The 13,233-nt window shown below is 36.6% G+C and overlaps 1 protein-coding gene across 1 annotated transcript in view; it reads left to right on the forward strand.

The window, feature by feature from the left end:
* The window catches only part of ABCD2 (ATP binding cassette subfamily D member 2), an 89,280-nt gene that overhangs the window by 16,365 nt on the left and 59,682 nt on the right, over window positions 1-13,233 (forward strand). The window contains exon 6 of the mRNA XM_012174508.4: window positions 8,136-8,281. Coding sequence (XP_012029898.2) covers window positions 8,136-8,281 — 146 coding nt within the window. The remainder of the gene's footprint in view (window positions 1-8,135; window positions 8,282-13,233) is intronic.

Genomic DNA, 13,233 nt, shown 5'->3' on the forward strand with positions numbered 1-13,233 from the left:
AAACAAGGTAACTTTGGGGAGTAATAGGAAATTTCCTCAGAAATTAATATCCAGAAATGAATTCTAATTTTTTTTCCTTATAGGAATTACTCAAGTAATATAAACCTATATTGTTACATATTTACTAAAATATGAAAGAGGAGGTTATCAGCAAGTTTACATTAAATTTATAAGTTTAACTTATATTTTCAATAACTACATCTTCTATTAGGAAAACATAGAAGATTCACAAATTTGAATTTAGTTCTTAATTCTATTGAGAATAATATTTATTGTTTAATACTCTGTCTTGACTATAAAAACTAAGGTGTAAAAATAGCTAATAAATCTGAGACCCTGATTTAAAGCATTATAAAATTCAAATATGCATTTTGGAATTCAAATGCAAAATAATTGACTGATAAGTAGAATGAAGTTATCTGTGCTTAGTTCAAACCATGACATGATTAGACCTAATAACAGAATTAGAAATATGACCATATATGTACATTTAATGATTTTAATGTGGACCTTAGTCTAGGTTTAATTATTTAAAGATGTATTTGCAAATTCATTAAGCTGCTGGAAGAGGATGAGAAGTACTAAACAAGGGGAAATTTTGTGTTAATAAATGTGAGAGAAATTGTGTTTTAACTACAATTTGGTTGGGCTCTGTTTTTCGATTTATAGACCTTTAGAGTAGCAATAAGGGGCCTCCCCATGGCTCAGTGGTAAAGAAACCTCCTGCATTGCAGGAGATGCAGGAGATGGGGGTTCAATCCCTGTGTTGAGAAGATCCCCTGGAGTAAGGCAGGGCAACCTACTGCAGTATTCTTGCCTGGAGAATCCCGTGGACAAGAGGAGTCTGCTGGGCTACAGTCCACACGGTTGCAAAGAGTCGGACACGACCTAAGCAACTGAGTCACAGAGCAGTGATGAGTGCTAATGATACAGCATAGTGTTAAATAGATTTAAAATAAAGCATTTGAAGAGTCCTACATTGCATATTTAACTATTTATCAATACTTTAGCAATTTATATTTTATGACTTTTGCATAGAGGTTTTCATCAGGTTAGGTTTCATAATATCAATTCTGGTTGCTCCTTTATTAAATAGAGGAAGAGTCTTGAATTCTGCCACCTACTAACTGCATTATTGTGGACATATCTCACTCTTTCTGTGAAAAAATACAGAACTCAGTATATTTTTATATAAAATGAAGTTTTAAATAATCTAGTGAAAGTGTCATGAATTTGGAGGTTGTGCAAAGGTATATATTAGTAGAGTATACTATTATGATAATTGTTTATTTCTAAGTCAGGCAGTTTTATTTAAAGTCTCAGGTTGCTAAAGGATAATAGAAAATTCTGTTCCCTCTACATGGATTAATAAATAAACAGGTTTCTAGAGGAAAATGTACTCTTTTTTATGTTTGCGTTTTGGAATTGAAAAACCATTTGGAGAAGAAAAGTTTGGTAAATGTAGGAATTCTTTTGCCTAATACTCACTGTTTACTAAACATCAGAAAACTTATGCTAAAAATAATATGAATGTAGAAAAGTCTTCTATTAGACTCAAAATGTGTTAAATTTCTGAGAATTCCCAGTAGAGAATGATTCTATTAAATATTTTGCTTACGTACCTTTCATCATGGCTGCTGCTGCTGCTGCTGTTAAGTCATTTCAGTTGTGTCCGACTCTGTGCGACCCTATAGACGGCAGCCCACCAGGCTCTCCAGTCCCTGGGATTCTCCAGGCAAGAACACTGGAGTGGGTTCCCATTTCCTTCTCCAATGCATGAAAGTGAAAAGTGAAAGTGAAGTTGCTCAGTCATGTCTGACTTCGCGACCCCATGGACTGCAGCCCACCAGGCTCCTCCATCCATGGGATTTTCCAGGCAAGAGCACTGGAGTGGGGTGCCACTGCCTTCTCCGTTTGTCATGGCACATACCTTTAAAAATCATTTAAAAAGTATATATGCTTCTACAAAGTTAAACTTTCTTAATCCTCTTTCTATTGAAAGAACAGTGCAAATTACAAAAATAATTGTTTCTGGATTCTTTCCAGGATATTTTGTAAACTTTATTCTATCAAAATAGCGTTTCAGTTTGACTACAATTCAGTTCAGTTCAGTCGTGTCCGACTCTTTGTGACCCCATGAATCGCAGTATGCCAGGCCTTCTTGTCCATCACCAACTCCCGGAATTTATCCAAACTCATGTCCATCGAGTCTGTGATGCCATCCAGCCATCTCATCCTCTGTCGTCTCCTTCTCCTCCTGCCCTCAATCCCTCCCAGCATCAGGGTATTTTTCAGTGAGTCAACTCTTTGCATGAAGTGGCCAAAGTATTGGAGTTTCAGCTTCAGCATTAGTCCTTCCAATGAACACCCAGGACTGATCTCCTTTAGGATGGACTGGTTGGATCTCCTTGCAGTCCAAGGGACTCTCAAGAGTCTTCTCCAACACCACAGTTCAAAAGCATTAATTCTTCTGCACTCAGCTTTCTTCACAGTCCAACTCTCATATCCATATATGACCACTGGAAAAACCATAGCCTTGACTAGATGGACCTTTGTTGGCAAAGTAATGTCTCTGCTTTTGAACATGCTATCTAGGTTGGTCATAACTTTCCTTCCAAGGTTACAATAGGGAGAAAATATATCTGCAGTCAGATTTTATAGACTCAAGCTTGCTCCTGTCTTATGTCCTGTGTTGCTGCTGCTGCTGCTGCTAAGTCGCTTCAGTTGTGTCCGACTCTGTGCGACCCCCATAGATGGCAGCCCACCAGGCTCCCCCGTCCCTGGGATTCTCCAGGCAAGAACACTGGAGTGGGCTGCCATTTCCTTCTCCAATGCATGAAAGTGAAAAGTGAAAGTGAAAGTGAGGTTGTGTCCGACTCTTTGCAACCCCATGGACTGCAGCCTACCAGGCTCCTCCATCCATGGGATTTTCCAGGCAAGAGTACTGGAGTGGGTTGCCATTGGCTTAGCTATTTTTATTGCCTGGAATGCTCTTCTGCCAGATCTGACTGGTTGCTTGTTGTCATGGGCTAAACCAAAATGTTACCTCCTCAAAGAGGACTTCTGTGAAGCACCTAATCAAAAGAAGCCCCACCCCACCCCACCAGCTTCACAGTGCCACTATGTTTCCCTAATACATCATCCTTTTTTGCTATCACAATAGCATTTATAACTAGTTAACTTTTTGTTGTGTTTATTGTAATCTTTGCCATTGAAATGCAAGCTACACAAGAATAGAGACTTTGTCTTGGGCAGCACTATATCCTCTGTGCCTAGAAGAGTGTCAAGCACATGTCAATAGCTGCTAGGGAAATGTCTAATTACTTAGAATATGAATTTGAACCATTTTTGCTTTACATGTACTTATTACATACATTCTTAGTTATTTTATCTAACCTTCATATCAACCCTTTTTCCTTCCCATCCTCCCTTTCTCTCCCCACTACCTTCTTTCAACAAAAAGATTTTAGCTTATGTTATACACAGCAAATAGTTAATGGATATATATGGAACTGGTTCCTTATACTGACATTATACCAGTAATATGACGCTCTTTTATCTTTGAGTATTAAACATGATATATTCTATATCAGGGACACTTAGATATTTGTATCTATACTGTATGAAGCTACATCTACAGACATAGTGTAAATTGCTGCCTCATATATTCATGCTATATTCATTTTTAATCTATTTTTAAAAAAACATATATTTTATTGAAGTATAGTTGACTTTCAATGTTTCAGGTGCACACCAAAGTGATTCAGTTATACATAGACACATATTATTTTTGAAATTATTTTCTATTATTGGTTATTGCAAGATATTAACTATAGTTCCCTCTGAAAAGAAAGTGAACATTGCTCAGTCTCATCTGACTCTTTGTGACCCCATGCACTATACAGTCCATGGAATTCTCCAGGCCAGAATACTGGAGTGGGTAGCCTTTCCCTTCTCCAGGAGATCTTCCTAACCCAGGGATCGAACCCAGGTCTCCTGCATTGCAGGCAGATTCTTTACCAGCTGAGCCCCAAGGGAAGCCTAAGAATACTAGAGTGGGTAGCCTATCCCCTCTCCAGCAGATCTTCCCAACCCAGGAATCCAACCCGGGTTTCCTGCATTGTAGTTGGATTCTTTACCAACTGAGCTATGAGGGTAGCCCATACTATAAAGCATAGTTCCCTTTGCTATATGGTAAACCTTTGTTGCTTATTGTATATGTATTTTTTAATTAGAAATCTTGCATTCTATCCATACTAAGTCAAAGAAGTGGAATCAAAATGTTATAAATTTTTTAGTTAGGCAAAAATTTGTAAGTTTTAAAAAATATATATATTATACATATTATATATATATACACACACACACACACAAAAGCTTTTCTACTATGCTTAATAAAGGCTTGAGAAAAAACATCAAGAAAAAAATAGACATGGAAAAGTGATAAACATAAACTAAATGAAATAGGAGCACTGAATATGAAATCAAAAAAATGAAACAAACTAGATAAAAGTAAAATATCATCATATAGTCCAGTTGGTTTTAAACATGACTGCTCATTAGAAACATATCTGGAGATCTGGATTTAAAAAGTAGTGTAATACCTGGGCATTTGTAATTTTCAAAAGATTTTAAGATAATTCTGATATGCATCTGGATTTTAAAAAGTGATTGCAGGTTTTTCTATTAAATCTTAACTTTGGAGATATAGAATTCCATTATTTTTCTGTTGACCAATCATGATACAATGGTATTAAGTGTGTAGTGGTTACATAGTCACAGTAGTAAAAGATAATAATCAGTTTTCATGATAAATATCCACACAAAAAGTAAAAGATAAATACAGTTGCAAGTCATAATGGGAACATGAATAACTTAACAATATAAAAAAATTTTGTTCAAATGGGGGGGGGCGTCAAGCAGAGTGAGTGATAATTGGAAGTGCATACTTACACATATTTTCATCTGCCCAACCAGTCTATGTCTTTTGGTTGGTGCATTTAATCCATTTACAAAAGTAATTATTGATATATATGATCCTATTACCATTTTCTTAATTGTTTTGGTTTTTTGTTTTTTTTCTGTAGGTCTTTTCCTCCTTTTATTTCCTGCCTAGAGAAGTTCCTTTAGCATTCATTTTAAAGCTGGTTTCGTGGTGCTGAATTCTCTTAAATTTGCTTGTCGGGAAAGCTTTTGATTTCTCCATCAAATCTGAATGAGAGTCTTGCTGGGTAGAGTATTCTGGTCTGTAGGCTCTTCCCTTTCATCACTTTAAATATATCATGCCATTCCCTTCTGGCTTGTAGGGTTTTCGTTGAGAAATCAGCTGATAATGTGATGGGAGTTCCCTTGTATGTTATTTGTGGTTTTTCTCTGCTGATTTGAATATTTTTTCATTGTCTTTAATACATTTTTGACAGCTTGATTACTGTATGTCTCGGTGTGTTCCTCATTGGATTTATTCTATGTGGGATTCTCTGTGCTTCCTGGACTTGGTTGGCTATTTCTTTTCCCATATTATGGAAATTTTCAGCTATTATCTCTTCAAATATTTTCTCAGGTCTTGTCTCTCTCTCTTCTTCTGGGACCCCTATAATGCAAATCTTGGTCTGTTTAATGTTGTCCCAGAGTCTCTTAGGCTGCCTTCATTTCTTTTCATTCTTTTATCTATATTCTGTTCTGCGGCAGTGATTTCTACAATTCTGTCCTCCAGGTTGTTTATCTGTTTTTCTGCCTATTATTCTGCAATTAATTCCTTCTAGTATATTATTCATCTCTGTTTGTTTATCCTTTAGTTCTTGTAGGTCTTTGGTAAATATTTCTTGCATCTTTGCCATTGTTTTTCTGAGATCTTGGATCATCTTCTCTATCATTATTCTGAATTCTTTTTCTGAAAGTTTGCCTATCCCAACTTAATTTAGTTGGTTTTCTGGGGCTTTTATCTTGTCCCTTCATCTGGGACATAACTTTCTGCTTTTTCATCTTGATTAACTTTCTGTAAGGTGGTTTTTGATTAGCTGCTGTGGGATTGCTGCTTCTTGCTTCTTCTGTCTGCCCTCTGATGGATGAGGCTAAGAGGCTTGTGTAAGCTTCCTGATGGGAGGAATTGGCAGTGGGAAAAACTGGGTCTTGCTCTGGTGGACAGGGCCTTGCTCAGTAAAGCTTTAATCTAATTATCTGCTGATAGGAGGGGTTGGTCCCCCTCCCGGATAGTTGTTTGGCTGTAAGTGATCTAGCCCTGAGGTCTGTGGTCTCTCTGATAGGGTTAAACACCAAGAGGGCTTACACCAAGGGAGACCTTCCTTGCCTGCTGCTGCCAGTGCCCTCGTCCTTGTAGTGAGTCCCTGCTGACCCAGGCCTCCACAGGAGGCCCTGCAACTCTAGCAAGTAGTTTTGGTTCAGTCTCCTGTGGGGTCACTACTCCTTTTCTCTGGGTATTGGTGTGCACAAGACTTTGTTTATGTCCTCCATTACTGGAGTCTTTGTTTCCCTCAGTCATGTAGAAGTCCTATAGTCAAATTCTGCTGGCCTTCAAGGCCAGATTCCCTGGGGATTCCCAATCCCTTTGTCAGATTCCCCAGGCTAGGAAGCCTGATGTAGTATTCAGAACCTTCTTAACAGTTGGAGAACTTCCTTGGTATTATTGTTCTCCAGTTTCTGGGTCACCCACCTGGCAGGTATGGGATTTGATTTTATCATGATTGAGCCCCCCCTCCTACTGTCTTGCTGTGGCTTCTTCTTTGTCTTTAGATGTGGGGTATCTTTTTTTGGGGAGTTCCAGCATCCTCCTCTCAATGGTTGTTCAACAGCTAGTTGCAATTTTGGTGCTCTCATAGAAGGAAATGAGCACATGCCTTTCTACTTTGCCATTTTGAACCAGAAGCCTATAGTCATTTTTAAATCACTGATTATAAAATATCATTTATTCTAAAAAGTAAATCAAATTTTTGAATGATGTTTCTTTTTCTTGATCTTCACAATACCTTTTAAATACCAGATTGATAACTTCTTGATTCTGTTGGGTGGAATGGGAGCTCATGAAATTTAGCTGTTTAAATTTAAATGATAAATAAGATGAACGATTCTAAGAAAAGTGCCCAATCAACATGGATATGTTGTTTTTTTAATGTGTATGTATGTATGTGTGTATATATATATATATATATATATATATATATATATATTTGTTTTAATTCATCCATAGGCATTAGACTATATTATAGTCCTCATGCTTATTTCTGTCTTAATTTGGTAAACCTATTTTCTCTCTGTGTGAATAAAGAAAAATTAGGTTCATTGTATATCTCTCATTATGTTCTTTTATAATTTCTATAACATTTCAGACTGCTGAATTAAATAACCCAGCTAGCTCTTAGAAAAACTAGTTTGTAGCTAGTTAACTTCAACTTACAAATACAGCAAAGTTGTATTTTAATTAAAATAAGTTTCATCAAATATTAATATTAAATAAATTTAATCTATTCTAATTTAAATTAAATTTTTACAGTTTCTTATTCCCACATGATAATGTTCCTTCATATCTGTGGAGTGTGTGATGACAAAACCACAATGAAAATTTTGGGAAGTGAGTGCTCATTTCAAGGAGATCCATTATTTTTGGAACTGTACTTTTTTTGGGGGGGCATTGACATAAAGAGTTTCAGTTTTCTTTTTTTTTAATTTAAATTTATTTATTTTAATTGGATGCTAATTACTTTACAATATTGTACTGGTTCTGCCACAAATCAACATGAATCCACCACGGGCGTACACGTGCTCCCCATCCTGAACCCCCCTACCACCTCCCTCCCTGTACCATCCCTTCGGGTCATCCCAGTGCACCAGCCCCAAGGATCCTGGACTGGCAATTCGTTTCTTATATGAATTTATACATGTTTCCATGCCATTCCCCCAAATCATCCCACCCTCTCCCTCTCCCACAGAGTCCAAAAAGACTGTTTTATGATGCTTTTAGCTTCAGAGCCAAATTTGATATTCTCAATCCTGATATATTTATCTTTGATATCTTTTCCTAGGTTATCATGTGTTTAAAAGTTTTTAAAAATCACTTTTAAACGCTGACAGATGAAATAATTTTTAAATATTGTAATTCCTAATTTTATTTCTTATTGTAGGTAGAAGAAGGAATGCATCTTTTGATAACTGGTCCCAATGGTTGTGGGAAAAGTTCTCTCTTCAGAATTTTAAGTGGGCTCTGGCCTGTGTATGAAGGAGTCCTATATAAACCACCTCCACAACATATGTTCTACATTCCACAAAGGTGGGTAAAGTTTTTATATCACAAGGAAAATTTTTCTTTTGCTTTTGAATTATCTTGATTCCTTAAGCTCTTCTGCAAGTAATCTTTCAGGTATTTTTTTGAGAGAAACTATTAAGGAAATAAATATTATCCTAAAAACTTTTGTTACTGCCTTGACTATAATAGTTTCCTGGAAAATACCAATTCTTTTCATTTTCAATTCTCATTGTAATGAACACTCAAAAGACTATAGATGTTAACCTCAAGAAATAGTAGGCTAGTCCAAAGAATAATTATATTGCTTTAGATAAAATCTCTATTTATCTCTTCTCACAAAAATGAATAGTACTTGAATAGTATGCTAGTCTTTTCATAAAGCTGCATATATTTATATGTTCTGAAATTGTTCACTTATGTTTTCAGAGCCTCTGTATAGTAATCTTTATCACAGGTCTATGTAATTAATTAATGAATTAATTTCAGTTCAGTCACTCAGTCGTGTCCAACTCTTTGCAACCCCATGAATTGCAGCATGCCAGGCCTCCCTGTCCATCACCATGAATTAGAACTACCTTAATTAAAAATATTTTACTTTAAGAGTGAATGTAAAAGTAAGCATAGAAATATTTAAAAGTAAAATTGTTTCATCTGAAATTTTTAGCTATCTTCCTTCATAACAATGTACAGCTGTCTAAACAGAAACTTATACCTGAAAATTTAGAATATTCATTGTGGATGAGTTAAATTTAAAGAAGAAACAGATCTCATGTTCATCTAACCCAGTAATTTTTCCCACCTTAGGTTAGATTGACATCATAAAAGTACTTCTACTGTGCTAGAGGTCTATTCTGTGGGGCCTAATCAAGCACCTATGCTGGAATTATAGCACAAGAGCAAATATAAAAGTTCCATTAAATGTGTGCTATCATATCTCTTTTGTTCCTTTTCCTTTGTCAGAAAGTGTTTGCACCATCCTGCCCATTGGACTAATTTTTAGATCTTATATTACAGCTATGCAGATGAGTTTTTGTGGGACTTTTTCCCTAAAGTAAAACCTATCATAGTAGTATTAAGCTATCTGAAGTGTAGAATGATGAACTGTATTAGCAATAAGAAAATATTGGATGTGAGCAGTGCTGTGAATACTTGTGTTTAACACAAGATAGATGACATCTGTGATACCAGAATTATTGAATCTTTCTGTCTGCTTTAGATTTCTTTTGGAAAACCTTCTGGATCTGAGAACTAAATAGTAGTGCCAAAATTTAAGTTTCAGGTATTAATACATTAAGTAGACTGATTTTGATTTTCTATTTACGTTATAAAGCATAAAATTATGAGGAAAATATTCTGTTATAGCATAGAATCAACTCCTTTAATGCAAATAGAATTATATACATAAATTTTATATTCTGAGCTATTTTAGATTTCATTTATAATATAAAAACAGTTTTTGAATATAGCTATAACCTGAGCAATAAAAGACATTTCCAAGACTTAAAAAGTGCCTAATTAGCAAAGCCATCCTTCAGAAATGAAGGAAAAAGACTTTCCCAGACAAACAAAAGAGGAGATAATTCATCTCCATTAGATCTGCCTTACAGGAAATGATAAAAATAGTTTTTCAAATTGAAATGAAATGATGCTAATTAGTAGCATGAAAACACATAAAAATATACAATATTCAGTTCAGTTCAGTTCAGTCGCTCAGTCGTCTCTGACTCTTTGCGACCCTATGAACTGCAGCACGCCAGGCCTCCCTGTCCATCACCAACTCCTGGAGTTCACTCAGACTCACATCCATCGAGTCGGTGATACCATCCAGCCATCTCATCCTCTTTCGTCCCCTTCTCCTCCTGCCCCCAATCCCTCCCAGCAGCAGAGTCTTTTCCAGTGAGTCAACTCTACGCGTGAGGTGGCCTAAGTCCTGGGGTTTCAGCTTTAGCATCATTCCTTCCAAAGAACTCCCAGGACTGATCTCCTTCAGAATGGACTGGTTGGATCTCCTTGCAGTCCAAGGGACTCTCAAGAGTCTTCTCCAATACCACAGTTCAAAAGCATCAATTCTTCTGCACTCAGCTTTCTTCACAGTCCAACTCTCACATCCATACATGACCACTGGAAAAACCATAGTCTTGACTAGATGGACCTTTGTTGGCAAAGTAATGTCTCTGCTTTCGAATATGCTATCTAAGTTGGTCATAACTTTCCTTCCAAGGAGTAAACGTCTTTTAATACAATATTAGTAAGTGTAAATATATACTTGAATTCATGATACTCTAATACTGTATTATGATGGTGTATTAACTATCTCTTAGTATGAATGTTAAAGGATAAGAGTATTAAAATTACTATAGCTAGTATAATTTATTAATGAGCACACAATATAAGAAGAGGCAGATTGTGATGTTATAAACATAAAAGGGGGAGAGTAAAAGGGTAGAGGTTTTATATACAATTGAAGTAGTTAATATGAAACTTGTAAGGTGTTTTATATATGCCTCATAGGAACCACCAGGGTTTCCCCAACGGCTCAACAGGTAAAGAATCATTCTTCAGTGTAGGAGACACAGGGGACTGAGTTCAGTCCGTGGGTTGGAAAGATCCTCTGCAGGCAGAAATGGCAACCCACTCCAATATTCTTACCTGGAGAATCCCATGCACAGAGGAGCCTGGCAGGCTGCAATCCATGGGGTCACAGAGTCGGACATGAATGAGCATGCACAAATGCATAGGAACCAAAAGTAAAAACCTAAAGTAGATTTACAATAGATAAAGATAAGGGAATTAGAGCATACCACTATAGAAATCACCAATTCACAAGGAAAGGCTACATGAGAAGAAGAAAGGAACAAGGGACAAAGCAACCAGAACGCCATAACATGGCATTAGTAAGTCCTTATCTGTCAATGATTAGTTTAATTGTAAATATACTGACTTATACTGACATAAATGGCTAGAAGATATACTTTACACTGATTACCAGACAACCACTTCAGCTTTAAAGACACACATAGACTGAAAATGAAGGGATGGAAACAAAGTATTCCATCTAAATGGAAACCAATGAAGAACAAGGGTGGCTACACTTATACTAGAAAAATTAGATTTTAAGCCAAAAATGCTAAAAAGTGACAAAGAAGGTGTATATAATGACAGTGGGATCAATTCATCAAGAAGATAAAACAGTTGTAATATGTATGGACTCTATATCAGAACACCTTAATATATTAAACAAATGCCAACAGATCTGAAAGGAGATAGACAACAATACACTAATAGTTGCGAACATCAGTACCCCACTTTTGACGGTGGGTAAGTTAGCATATTCAAAAGCAGAGACATTACTTTGCCGACTAAGGTCCGTCTAATCAAGGCTATGGTTCTTCCTGTGGTCATGTATGGATGTGAGAGTTGGACTGAGAAGAAAGCTGGGCGCCGAAGAATTGATGCTTTTGAACTGTGGTGTTGGAGAAGACTCTTGAGAGTCCCTTGGACTACAAGGAGATCCAACCAGTCCATTCTGAAGGAGATCAGCCCTGGGAGTTCTTTGGAAGGAATGATGCTAAAGCTGACACTCCAGGACTTTGGCCACCTCATGCTAAGAGTTGACTCATTGGAAAAGACTCTGACTCTGGGAGGGATTGGGGGCAGGAGGAGAAGGGGATGACCCAGGATGAGATGGTTGGATGGCATCACTGACTTGATGGATGTGAGTCTGAGTGAACTCTGGGAGTTGGTGATGGATAGGGAGTCCTGGCATACTTCGATTCATGGGGTCGCAAAGAGTCGGACACAACTGAACGCCTGAACTGAACTGAACTGAAGTCATGCAGACAGAAAATCAACAGGGAAATATTGGACTTGAAGCATATTTTAGACCAAATGAACTTAGCAGGCAAATATAGACATTCTATTCAACAGCAGTAGAATACACTTCTCAATCATGTACGAAACATTCTCTAGCATATTTTATGATATGATACAAAATAAATCTTAGCCAATTTAAGAAGATTGAAGTCATACCACATATTTTTCCCATCATAATGCTATGAAACAAAACCTGTAAGAGGAGGAAGGCTGAAATTTTTGCAAGTATGTGGAAATTAAAACACTCCTGAGCAACCAGTGAGTCAAAGAAGGAATCAAAAAAAAAAAAAAAGAAATTAAGAAATATATTGGAAAAAAACGAAAATGGAAACACAATATATGAAAATCTATGGAATGTAACAATAGCAGTTCTAAGAAGGATGCTTATAGAAATAAATGTCTAAATTAAGAAAAAAAGAGATCTCAAGTAAACCGAACATTTCAAGGATCTAGAAAAAGGGTAACAAAGTCCAAAGTTTGGAAGAGGAAGGAAATAACAAAAAAAGGAAGAAATAAATGAAATAGAGACCAGAAAACAAAAGGAAAAGATCAAGTAAAAAATCGATAAGTAAATGAAATAGAGACCAGAAAACCAATAGAACAGGTCAATAGAAACTAAGACATGATTATTTGTAAAAATAATATTAGTGAATCTTTAGCTGGACAAACAAAGAGGCAAAAATAATAAAATCGGAAAGAAAAAATGAGAGTATTACCACAGAAATACATAGGATCATTAGACTACTACAATAATATGAACAATAATATGCCACAAACTAGAAACCTAGAAATGAAGTGAAAGTGAAAGTGAAGTCGCTCAGTTGTGTCCGACTCTTTGCGACCCGTGGACTAAAGCCCACTAAGCTCCTCTGTCCATGAGATTCTCCAGGCAAGAATATTGGAGTGGTTTGCCATTTCCTTCTCCAGGGGATCTTCCCAACCCAGGGATCGAACCCAGGTCTCCCACATTGCAGGCAGACGCTTTAATCTATGCACCACCAGGGAAGCCCTTAAATACAAGAATAGTCTCTCAGAAAACCTCCTATAGAGACACAGAACTTCAGATCCAAGTACTAACATCAAAGATTTCAAGGGAGGAAAGG

Source organism: Ovis aries, chromosome 3 (genome assembly GCF_016772045.2).
Source record: "Ovis aries strain OAR_USU_Benz2616 breed Rambouillet chromosome 3, ARS-UI_Ramb_v3.0, whole genome shotgun sequence".
NCBI classification, from domain to species: Eukaryota; Metazoa; Chordata; class Mammalia; order Artiodactyla; family Bovidae; genus Ovis; species Ovis aries.